Source organism: Euleptes europaea, chromosome 6 (assembly GCF_029931775.1).
Source record: "Euleptes europaea isolate rEulEur1 chromosome 6, rEulEur1.hap1, whole genome shotgun sequence".
NCBI lineage: Eukaryota > Metazoa > Chordata > Lepidosauria > Squamata > Sphaerodactylidae > Euleptes > Euleptes europaea.
The window spans coordinates 10,624,762-10,637,351 of NC_079317.1; the positions used below are offsets into that span (position 1 = coordinate 10,624,762).

The 12,590-nt window shown below is 47.9% G+C and overlaps 1 protein-coding gene across 2 annotated transcripts in view; it reads left to right on the forward strand.

The window, feature by feature from the left end:
* HIF1A (hypoxia inducible factor 1 subunit alpha) overlaps positions 1–11,844 on the forward strand; it is a 60,819-nt gene extending 48,975 nt beyond the window's left edge. Inside the window, exons 12-15 of one of the 2 annotated variants that reach the window (XM_056851508.1) lie at positions 388–779; positions 8,533–8,644; positions 9,684–9,810; positions 11,689–11,844. In XM_056851508.1, the coding sequence (XP_056707486.1) occupies positions 388–779; positions 8,533–8,644; positions 9,684–9,810; positions 11,689–11,840 (783 nt within the window). In that variant the 3' untranslated portion in view covers positions 11,841–11,844. The remainder of the gene's footprint in view (positions 1–387; positions 780–8,532; positions 8,645–9,683; positions 9,811–11,688) is intronic. The other variant, XM_056851507.1, reaches the window with a different exon arrangement.
* Positions 11,845–12,590: the final 746 nt, after the last annotated feature.

The following is a 12,590-nucleotide window of genomic DNA, read 5'->3' on the forward strand; positions in this document are numbered from 1 at the left end:
CCAGGATGTGGTGATGGATGCCAACTTGGACGGTTTTAAGAGGGGAGTGGACATGTTCATGGAGGAGAGGGCTATCCATGGAGGAGGAGAGGGCTATCCATGGAGGAGAGGGCTACTAGTCAAACTGGATACTAGCCATGACGCATACCTATTCTCTCCAGGATCAGAGGAATGGGGCTGTTATATTAGGTGCTGTGGAACACAGGCAGGATAATGCTGCAGCAGTCTTCTTGTGTGTGGGCTTCCTAGAGGCACCTGGTTGGCCACTGTGTGAACAGACTGTTGGAATTGGTAGGCCTTGATCTGATCCAGCAGGGCTTTTCTTATGTTCTTATCACTACAACTGTTACTTCCGTGTCGCTGACCTGTTGTTGTTTTGCCTTTCAGGAAACAGATTTAGACTTGGAAATGTTAGCGCCCTACATCCCCATGGACGATGACTTCCAGTTACGTTCCTTCGACCAGCTCTCTCCGCTGGAGAGCAGTTCGTCAAACCCTCCTTCCAACGTTGCCAACCCTGCCCTATTGACGTCTGCTCCGATGCCATCCGCTGCCACAGACGAGATAAAGCCCGCGCCCGGCAAACATCCGGACGACTCAAAGATGCTCGCCGTTCCCGTTCAGATCACTTTAGAAAAGATCAGCCCTCCAGCCTCACCGTATGTGGAGAGTCCGAGCCGAACCGCGTCGCCCGTCAGAACGGGGAAGGGCATGGTGGAGCAGAAAGGGAAATCAAGTCCGGGAACCCCAAACATATTAACAGTCACGTTGGGTAAAAGGTAGCTTCAAAAAATTGCTTCTTTTTAATTTTAAAAACATGTCGAAACAAAGCGTGTAAGGGAGGAATTAAATTTTTGTGTGCGTGTTTAAAGGTCTCGTTAAGAACTAACTCTGTACAGCAAGGAACGATGGCTTTTTACTGGTGTTGTAGATCTGCTAACGTATGTTTTTTTAGCACATTTTATGTACGCGGTGCTGTATCATTCCTCTAGAGATGACCGTTGTACCCAATTTACAGATGGGGAATGATAACTGATGAGTTGAGTGTCACTTTCCTAAACGCCCCACCAAAATTCAGGGTAAATGAGTCTTGGAGACCAGGCCTAGTTAAATTGTGGAACTCCCTGCCCCAGGATATGGGGAAGGCTGCCAACTTGGAAGGCTTGAAGAGGGGAGTGGACATGTTCATGGAGGATGGGGCTATTCATGGCTGCAAGTCAAAATGAATACAAGTCATGCACACCTATTCTCTCCAGGATCAGAGGAGCATACCCATTGTATTAGGTCATGTGGAACACAGGCAGGATGGTGCTGCTGCTGTCGTCTTGTTTGTGGGCTTCCTAGAGGCACCTGGTTGGCCACTGTGTGAACAGACTGCTGGACTTGCTGGGCTGATCCAGCATGGCTTTTCTTACCTTCTAATTCTAGATCCAAATTTCATGCTCTTAATATGTGGCTAACTGCCATCCCTGCTTTTCCTTTCATTGCAGTTTATTCTAAAAGCCCAAAGTTAAACATTTCTTTTTGTCAGTTTCATAACATGGTGCACAGATTGTTGTTCGTCTTTGATATATATGCAAAGATTCTGATTTGCATGGTTTGAAATTCCATTGTGCATAGGGTTGCCAGCACCGCCTTGGCAATAAGGGGCGATTTTGAGGGTAGCGCCTGGGAAGGGTGGAGTTTGGGGAGTACGTGGTATCATTTCTGGATAACATTCTAGGAATTTTCCCCAGTCTCTATGGTAAAGACCATAGAGGCATGGGGAAATTTGTAGAGTGTCATTGTGGATGCCATTTGCTGTCTATTTCTCCCCACATACTCTTCAGTTTCTCAAGGGTGCAGGATTGGGGCTGAGAGAAGGGTTTACCCTCTGTGGGCGGGCAGATGGCAAGCCAAGTTGTGCACCCATAGCAGGCTGGTACTAAGATGATGGCTACCACATAAATTCATGCAGTCTTTAAATACACCTAGCCTGATAAGGGTCATGGACAGTTGGCATGTTGGACTCTGGTCCCACTAAACGGGCACGGGAGCATTAATATAATTGGTCTGTCCTGTATTTTGTGACAGTCAGTTTACCGTATTACACCGTAACTCTGTCCAACTTTTACAGCTTTCCACCAGCTTCTTGATACACCCATCGAGAATGGAGGGTCAGTTCTGGATAACATTCTAGAGCCAGCATGGTGTAGTGCTTAAGAGCGTTGGACTCTGGAGAATCAGGTTTGATTCCCCACTCCTCTACATGAGTGGCGGAGTCTAATCTGGTGAACTGGGTTGGTTTCCCCACTCCTCCACACGAAGCCAGCTGGGTGATCTTGGGCTAGTCACAGTTCTCTTAAAGCTCTCTCAGCCCCACCTACCTCACAGGGTGTCTGTTGTGGGGAAGGGAAGGGGATTGCAAGCCGGTTTGATTCTCCCTTAGAGAAAGTCGGCATGTAAAAACCAGCTCTTCTTCTTCTTGCTGTTGTTGGGGTAAGTGGTGAAACCCACCTTTATTGTTCTGCCAGCGAACAACGTTAACTGCAGAAGGTCAGCCTATTACTTTGAAAAGGGGGATTGGGGAAGAGGAGAGGAGATTCAGTCTGTTTTGCAGTACCCTTAATTAGTTGCACCTCCCCCTAGAGAAATCGAGCCACACATTGGAACTGGTGGGATAGTTCAGGGTCTGATAGGGCTGGCATTACGTTGAGCAAGCTGTTCTCTAGGGGACGTCTTGCCTTTAGAATGCCAAGCGACTCCCAGATGATGCGCTGGGACCGTCACATCTTTGTGAGATTCCGTATTCAGGTACAGAAGGGTGTATGTGTGTGTTTGTGCTGAGACACCTTCTGCTAACACATGTAGGAGATTTGTACCTTTTGCTAGCAAGACTTCCAATCCTCCGGTTCAAAAAGCTTGTCAACGTATCTGTTTCCTGTAACTCCGCCTTGGCCAATGTTGCTGTCTTTTAACCGCAGTCCGATCAGAAGGAAACACGGCAATAGTTTGGTGTTCCATGGCAGAAACAGGAGCGGTCCTCAGATGTTTTCAGAGAGCCAGAATGGTGTAATGGTTAAGAGCGGTGGTTTGGAGAGGTGGCCTCTGATCTGGCGAACCGGGTTTGATTCCCCACTCCTCCACATGAGCAGCGGAGGCTAATCTGGTGAACTGGATTTGTTTCCCCGCTCCTACCCGCGAAGCCAGCTGGGTGGCCTTGGGCTATTCACACTCTCTCAGCCCCACCTACCTCACAGGGTGTCTGTTGTGGGGAGGGGAAGGGAAGGTGATTGTAAGCTGGTTTGATTGTACCTTAAGTGGTAGAGAAAGTCGGCATATAAAAACCAACTCTTCTTCTTCTGTAGTATTTTCTTCAGTCCTCTAGTGATTTTGCCCCCTCATCAATGCCACTCAGATATCCCTACCACACAGACCCAGTAGTTGGCTCCCTGTAGACCATGGCTTGCAACCTGAAACATACACCACAACCCTCCAAGAGCAAATTCCTCTCTTCTCCTGATAAGGTGTGTCTATGGTTTAGTGTAATGGCTAGGAGCAGTGGAGTCTAATCTGGAGAACTGGGTTTGATTCCCCACTCCTCCACATGAGCAGTGGACTCTAATCTGGTGAACCAGGTTGGTTTCCACGCTCCTCCACATGAAGCCTGCTGGGTGACCTTGGGCTAGTCACAGTTCTCTCCAAACTCTTTCAGGCCCACCGATGCACAAGGTGTCTGCTGTAGGGAGAGGAAGGGAAGGAGATTGTAAGCCGGTTTGATTCTCCTTAAAAGTTGGAGAAAACTGGCGTATAAAAACCAACTCTTCATCATCATCATCATCATTGTGTCTGGTTGATACTAACCAAAGTACCCTCATAAACTACCTTTTTCCTGAATTCAGAAAGGAACTAAGGAATGCTTTCTTGATGCATGAAATGATTCTAACAAAGGAAAGTTGGCTCTTCCAAAATAACTTATGTGGATAAGGTCTCATTTTCTTTCTTTACTGGTACAAACAGAGCTGAAAAGAAAAAGTTAAGCCAAAAGGTTTTGAACAGGCTGTAAGGGGAAGGTTGGGCATTCACAAATCAGAATGTGATGAAACCCTGCTTTTGAGATGGATTTAGAATCACCATAACAGTTCCTATGGTTGGTGGTAATGGTAGAATACAAAAATATTGTAATAAACTTAATCCATATTAACCACGGTGTTTGTGTAATGATAAACCGTGGTTAATTCTGACAAGGAAAGGAAGAGAGGAAACTTGCTCTGGAGAAAGAGCCAGTTCCTTTGGGGAGGGGCCGTGGCTCAGTGGTAGAGCATCTGCTTGGCATGCAGAAGGTCCCAGGTTCAATCCCTGGTATCTCCTGTTAAAGGGATGAGGTGAGTAGGTGATGGGAAAGACCTCTCTGCCTGAGACCCTGGAGAGCTGCTGCCGGTCTGAGTAGACCAGTCATGTCCAAAGTCCGGCCCGGGGGCCAATTGCGGCCCCTGGGCCGGTTTAATACGGCCCCCCAGCCTGTTTTGCAGAGAGAGAAAAGGGGGCGCGTGGGGGCTGTGCCTGTGCTTTGCATCCCCAAACGAGGGGGCGACGCTTGGGCGGAGGGTCGCCTCGATTGGCTGTCTCAGCCCCACCCCCCGGAATGAAGGCCAGCGAGTCTGAAACCCTAGAGAGGCCACTTCCTTCTTACCCAGAGCCCGCGTGTGGGGACGCGGCCTTTGTTGTTCTGACGCGTGGAAAAGCAGCAGCAGCTCCTCCCGAGTGGGTCAAGGGGGATCCTGAGGATGGGTTGGGGGGGACCTGAGAGTGGGAAAGGTGGCGGGGGGGAAGGGAAATGCAAGGGAGGTCGGAGGCTGGCCCCAATCCGGGAGAGGAAAGACACACACACACACACACACACACACACACACAGAAAAGCCTGGGAGTGGGGGGGCTGCTCCGTCTGGCTCTCCTTTTTCCTCCTTCCTCTCTGCAGGCCCTTCCCTGCATTGCGGAGGCCTCGCGAAGGATCCAGATTTGTAGGGTGGGAGGAGGGGAGAGACTGGGTGGGTCTTGAATGGGGGGATTGTGAGTCAAGGAAAGGCAGGGGGGAGGGGGCTGCATTTGGGGGCGGGAAGTGTTTGGAGTCAGACCCCCCAGCAGGTTCTCTCCAAGGCAAGTGGCTGCTTCAAAAGAAGGGATGGGGTGGGGGAAATAAATGATTCCTGGCATGTATCGTGTTTGGAAACGAGGCGCGTTCAGATGGGGCCGAGTCTGCAGAGGACACCCGTGTTCATTCTGGAGGTCAAAGCCCCGAGCAGAGAGCAAAGAGGTCAGAAGGAAAGAAGAAGAGAAGGGTTGGTTTTTATATGCCCACTTTCTCTACCACTTAAGAGTGGCTTACAATCGCCCTCCCCTTCCCCTCCCCACAACAGATACCCTGTGAGGTAGGTAAGGCTAAGAGAGCTGTGACTAGCTCAAGGTCACCCAGCTGGCTTCGTGTGTAGGAGTGGGGAAACAAATCCAGCTCACCAGATTAGCCTCCACCGCTCATGTGGAGGAGTGGGGGAATCAGACCCGGTTCTCCAGATCAGACTCCACCGCTCCAAACCACCGCTCTTAACCACTACACCACTCTGGCTCTCATGGGGAGAAAAACTCCACATTCCTCCCTGCACGGGAGATGTCAGAGTGATTGAATCTTGGACTCCATGAAAATAAAAACCAGTTTATTTCCTGGCTCAGATGAGGGGAGGACAGAATACCCCCGGCATGGTTGAAGGGAGAGAGTTGACAGTCCCAGAGAGGCACATGAGCGGGGTGGGGGGGCGGAGGGGGGAGGAGAGTTCCTGCTCCCTCCCTACAGAAGGAAGGTTGGAGATTTAGAAGCTGGGGGGCGTCCGGTGAGCTTAAAGGGGTTTTGGGGAAAGGAAGGAATGTAGCCATGGTTTTTGTGGTGCAGTCTGTGGTTATGGGCATAATAAGTATGCCGTTTGCAATAAACTTTGCATAAAATAGTTAATTTGCATTTAATTAATTTAATTAAGAATGTCAGGCAAAATGGTCGGCCCTCACGCATGTTCACTTCATCAAATCTGGCTCTCTTTGAAAAACGTTTGGACACCCCTGGAGTAGACAATACTCACTTCGATGGACTGAGGGTCTGGTTCAGTATAAGGCAGCTTCATGTGTTCATGTGTATTATTGATTTGCGGCTGCTGTTTTTCAGGAAGCCAACATAATAGCTGCACCAAATAATGGCTGAAATAATGTAAGTCTGTAAGCTGCTGTTGGACTTCTTATTTTGCTACAACAGCCTAACTCAGCTATCACTTTGCAACAAACCCAGTCAGCCAGATTTGTGTAATGGCAGAACTAACCAGCTCAAACCCAAATGACGCCCTCCTCACTCCTCCCCCAACTGAAGGAAAATAGGCTCACCTGGAGAGATGGTGACTTTTTCCTGCTGAGAGGAATGGATGAAAGCAGCAGACGGTGTGTCTGAACACTGAACATGAGTCAGCAGTGTGATGCGGTCGCTAAAAAGACAAATGCGGTCTTGGGCTGCATCAACAGAAGTATAGTTTCCAGATCACACGAAGCGATGGTATCGCTTTACTCTGCTCTGGTTAGACCTCACCTAGAGTACTGTGTTCAGTTTTGGGCACCGCAATTTAAGAAAGATGTAGACAAGCTGGAACGTGTCCAGAGGAGTGCAACGAAGATGGTGAGGAGTCTGGAGACCAAGTCCTATGAGGAAAGGTTGAAGGAGCTGGGTATGTTTAGCCTGAAGAGGAGAAGACCGAGAGGTGACAGGATAACCCATCTTCAAGTACTTGAAGGGCTGTCATATAGAGGATGGTGCTGAGTTGTTTTCCGTTGCCCAAGAAGGCCGGACCAGAACCAACGGGTTGAAATTAAATCAAAAGAGTTTCTGTCTAGACATTAGGAAGAATTTTCTAACAGAGTGGTTCCTCAGTGGAACAGACTTCCTCAGGAGGTGGTAAGCTCTCCTTCCCTGGAGGTTTTTAAGAAGAGGTTAGATGGCCATCTGTCAGCAATGCTGATTCTGTGACCTTGGGCAGATGATGAGAGGCAGTGCATCTTGGCCATCTCCTGGTCACTAGGGGTGTGTGGGGGAGGTAGCTGTGAATTTCCTGCATTGTGCAGGGGGTTGGACTTGATGACACTGTTGGTGTCTTCCAACTCTATGATTCTATTATTCTAAGTTCTTTGTTCATCAAGCACTTCAGTATTATGTTGGGTTAAGCAGGGGTCGTAAGTCCTAGAAAGCAGGGCAATTTGAACCACGTCAGCAAAATTTCCCCAAAGCTTTCTCCAGTTTTCAAATATCTTAATATTGTCGTGTCGACGGTGGACTAAACTGGGTTGCATTTAGAAGGAATTGGCCACGAATGGAGGTGCCAATAATGTTTCTGGCAGTCGCAATGGAGAATTTCACAGGTCACCTTTAAAAGAAAGTAGTGTTAATCTTTAGAGCCTGGTGACTGATGTTTGTGATTTGATGGGGAGGGCTGTGTGCAGATCAGGTTTTAGAACAGGCTTGTCCAAACTGCGGCCCCTGGGCCGCACGTGGCCCAGGACAGCTATGAATGCGGCCCAACACAAAATCGTAAACTTACTTAAAACATTATGAATCAGCTATCATTCGTGTATTTTATGTGCAGCCCAAGACAATTCTTCTTCTTTCAATGTAGCCCAGGGAAGCCAAAAGATTGGACACCCCTGTTTTAGAATGTTTGGCAGCTTCAGAAAAGAGACAACTAAGGGGTGACATGATAGAGATTCATAAAATTATACACTGAGTAGAGAGAGTTGATGGAGAGAACTTTTTCTCCCTCTCCCAAAGTGCTAGAACTCAAGAACATCCGATGAAGTTGATGGAAAGGTAGGCTTAGGACGCCCTGACCTGGATGGCCCAGGCTAGCCTGATCTCGTCAGAAGCTAAGCAGGGTCAGCCCTGGTTAGTATTTGGATGGGAGACCACCAAGGAAGTCCAGGGCTGCTGTGCAGAGGAAGGCACTGGCAAACCACCTCTGTTAGTCTGTTGCCTTGAAAACCCCATAAAGGGGTCGCCATACGTTGGCTGCGACTTGACGGCACTTTACATACACACAGATTTAGGACAGTCAGAAGGAAATAATTCTTGTTGGCAACCCTAAACACTGTACACTTTCCACCAGAGGGAAGCCCTGAAGAGCAGTGCTTGATTTCTAAAGCAAGAAATCTCTGGACTTGGATGTGCATGAAATTAAGGTGTATCTTCTGCCCTCCCCAATCCTAGTTACATAGAGGCTAGTAGCAGAGAAGAAGAGGAACCCTTTCTTTTGGTATTGCTTCATGTGGATCAGGGTTCCATCCTGACATAAATGCAGGTTGCGGATCTGTTGAGCTCAGACTCACTTACTGGGGAACCCACGTTCGTTTGTTTATTTCTAAGCAAGGGAGCTTTGTGATCTCAAAACCACGATTCGGGTGGGGTGGCTTTTAATATGACAATGGTCTTCTTGAAGGGAGTCGAACTGAACAGTGTGAATCTGTCTTCCTCAGTAAATCGACCGCAACAAATGAAGACCTCAATCCAAAGATCATAGCTCTGCATAATATCCAGAGAAAACGGAAGATGGAGCAGGACAGCTTGCTTTTCCAAGCGGTGGGAATTGTAAGTTTTCAGATATTCTTTGGTTACTATTGCCATTAGAACAATAAAGGTGTTATGTCTTTTTTTTTTTTTTTTGCTTTAATTTTTCTGAACGGGTCACACAAAGGCTGTTAATGCAGAGCTGTTTCCCCACGTGTTTCCGCATGCTTTGCCCATGTTTTCCGGATACTGTTTTAGCCAGAATCCGGAAAACATGGGCAAAACATGCGGAAACAGGTGGCGAGCGTGAGGCTTTGCATGGTATGGAGAGAGTGGACAGGGAGAAGCTTTTCTCCCTCTCTCATAATACTAGAACGCGGGGTCATCTGCTGAAGCTGGAGGGTGAGAGATTCAAAACTGATAAAGGAAATATTTCTTCACCCAACGCATAGTTAAATGGTGGAACTCCCTGCCTCAGGATGTGGTGATGGCTGCCAACTTGGAAGGCTTTAAGAGGGGAGTGGACATGTTCATGGAGGAGAGGGGTATTCATGGCTACTAGTTAAAATGGACACTAGTCATGATACATACCTATTCTCTCCAGGATCAGAGGAGTAGGCCTGTTATATTAATTACTGCGGAACCCCAAGCAGGATAATGCTGCTGCAGTTGTCTTGTTTGTGGGCTTCCTAGAGGCACCTGGTTGGCCGCCGTGTGAACAGACTGCTGGACTTGATGGGCCTTGGTCTGATCCAGCAGGGCCTTTCTTATGTTCAGTCAATCTCGCCCCCCCCCCAAGATTTGTTGAAACAAACTGTATATTAATTGTACATTTATTGGACATGTACAATTAATATGATTGCATTGAGGGCCACGTTTAGTTAAAAATATGTAAAATCAACTCCGAAGCAGTCTGGGAGTTTGCATAGTAGCGATTTCCGGGTGGCTCATGCCCTGCTTTCAACGTTTCACATTCAGACTTCTGTACAGACAGAGTATACAGACTTGCTTTAAAACGAGTCCTCCTGACCATGAGCAGTTGGTTAACTTTGACTCAATAGCAATGACTACCTGTAACAAATTTTCCTATATGTGTCTCTCTCTTTCTGTGGTTTTTAAGGGTGCTTTGTTGGCGCAGTCGGGGGGTCCCGGAGCAAACGTCTCGCTGGCTTGGAAGCGCGTAAAAGGGTGCAGGACGAACGGACAGAATGAGGTGGCCGAGAAGACCGTCATTTTGCTGCCGTCCGGTGAGTATCTGTGGGCACTAATTTAATCAACAGCAACAGCCAAGTGGTGCCGGTAAAACAGGGCCGTTGAGGGTTTCTTCCTTTTGGGCTTCCCATGGAATCTCCACCCGGGGTCGCCTGGTGCTAAAACAAACGGGGAAACCTGCGCATTTGAAGCTTCTATAAATCTGGCGATCAGACCCCCTGTCTATAGGGAATGTGGCAGGTAGAACGTTCATATGCTCCATAAAAGGGATCCGCGGCTTACCTCTTCCCCGTACAAAGTGGGGGGAGTTTTTTTTTTAAGTATCAAGAAGGGGGCGGGGTGATGGAGCAAACCATTGTGGCTGGGTGGGGGGGGACAGCTACAGAGGGACCTTGGTTTTTGTCGGACAAACAAAAGGTGTGTTTGGCCTTGAAAAAGGAATGGACTTCACCATGGGTGTTTGCGAGTGAAGGGGCTGGGTGCGAGTTAGGAGGTTTTCCATTGAATCAGATAGGGCTTACTTTTGAGGAGACCTGTGTGGGATTGCTCCAGATGTCCCAAGTGCCATTCCTGACCTGATTAGCCACTAATCGGCAGGGCTGTATTTGCTTCATGTAACGGGAGGGGCTGTGGCTCAGCGAAAGAGCCTCTGCTTGGCATGCAGAAGGTCCCAGGTTCAATCCCCGGCATCTCTGGTTAAAAAGTCCAGGCAGTAGGTGACGTGAAAGTCCTCTGCCAAAGACCCCAGAAAGCTGCTGCCAGTCTGAGTAGACAGTATTGACTTTGGTGGACCGATGGTCTGATTCAGTATGAGGCAGCTCCATGCGTCTTCTTATTGTGGGGGAGAGAATTAAAATGCTGTCCGTAGCAATTTAGATTCTCTGCTATGAAAATCTGGATTTTGCAACCTTTAGTGGACATGTTCATTTGCTTAATTTCTTTGTTTTGTATCAGTCTAATTTGGTTAGTTTATGGATGGGGCACTGGAGTAAGCAGGGCACCAAATCCCTGCCCTTCTGGCTGCTGTAAACCTTAATCACCCACCCCTTCTGAGATATTACCTGGCACACACAGCTTCAATCCATAAGAGCTGGAAACTTTGCTTTAATAAATAAACAAACAGGAAGTGGTTCTTCTCCCTCCCCCCAAACCCACTTTGCCTCCCCCCCCCCACTTGTCACCGAATTGCAATTCAGTTATTGGTTAGGACCCCAGCTATATCTGTAGCAGAGCACCGAATAATAAAACCATAAAAGTTGGAAGGGACCCCAGGGTCATCTAGTCCAACCCCCTGCACAATGCAGGACACTCACAACTACGTTCCTTCCCCCCACACCCCAGTGACCCCTACTCCAGTGTGAGAGCCAGTGTGGCGTAGTGGTTAAGAGCAATGGTTTGGAGCGGTGGAGAAGCGGGTTTGATTCCCCTCGCTTCCACAGGAGTGGCGGAGGCTACTCTGGTGAACTGGATTTGTTTCCCCACTCCTATACACGAAGCCAGCTGGGTGTCCTTTGGCTAGTCACACTCTCTCACTCCCACCATACCTTGATCGCGGGGAGGGGAAGGGAAGGTGATTGTAAGCCGGTTTGATTCTTCCTGAAGTGGTAGAGAAAGTCGGCACATAAAACCCACCTCTTCTCCTCGTCCACGGCCAGAAGATATCATCAAAAACCCTCCTGGATCCCTGGCCAATCTGGCCTGGAGGAAAATTGCTTCCTGAGCCCAAAGTTGCAAATGGCATTACCCTGGGCATGTAAAAAAGGGCCACGAGAAGCCAAACACTGACACAAGCTTATGCTGCTTGGGTTGTTCCTTGTTCGTTTTTGGTGAGATCAGTTTAGGACTGGTGCTCCCCACCCCCCACCCCTTCCCTCGTTTCTGCGAGAGTGACGAGCTGTTTTTTTCCCTTCCAGATATAGCCAGCAAGCTCCTAGGGCAGTCAATGGACGAGAAGGGGCTCCCGCAGCTGACCAGCTACGACTGTGAGGTGAACGCGCCCATCCAAGGCAACCGAAACCTGCTGCAGGGCGAAGAGCTGTTGAAAGCCCTGGATCAAGTCAACTGAGCCCCCCCCCTTCCCCGGCCTCGCACTGTCGTCGTTCCGTTTTATTGGACACGGGTGATTCACCACCTAAAAAAAAGCAGCCTATTTATATTTTCTATATCTGATTTTAGAAGCCTGGCTACAAAATACTGCACTAATTCAGTTAGTTTGGTTCGGATCCCCTTTCTACTTTGGAGTTTTTTCTCTTCCTCTCTCTTTTTTTTTTAAAATAAAATGCATTCTTTACATAAAAGAGCAGTAGCTCCGCAAACTGCGTTTTCGTAAATCGTAACTTTGGTACTGGAGCGTTGGAAACTTGGGACAGTTTTTAGAACACGCTTGCAATTTTTTGCAGCTTTTTACGTAGGCACCTTTTTAATTATTATTTATTTTTTTATTTTTTGACCAGGAGTTTGTTACTGAGAAGATGTTCCATTGGTGAAGCAGGCTCGGCCTTTTTAACCTGTGGGGGTCCGTAGGCAAGTTGAAAAAACCGACTTGTGATTTGTAGCTCTACGACGTCTGGATAAATTTTTTACTTCTTTTACTTTTTTTAAAGAAGGAGAAAAATTATTACTAAACGTTGCTTTGCTGCAGTGCATTTGTAGCCACAATCGCACAATATATTTTCTTAAGAAAATAAAAAAATAAAATAACCAGCAAGTTCCTCATGCAATATATTCTGCATTTGTAAAGCTAGTTTTTAAAGGAGAACAATCTTTTGAATTTGTTTTCTCTCTTCCCTTTCTGTTCTTTCTCATTGCGTTTATG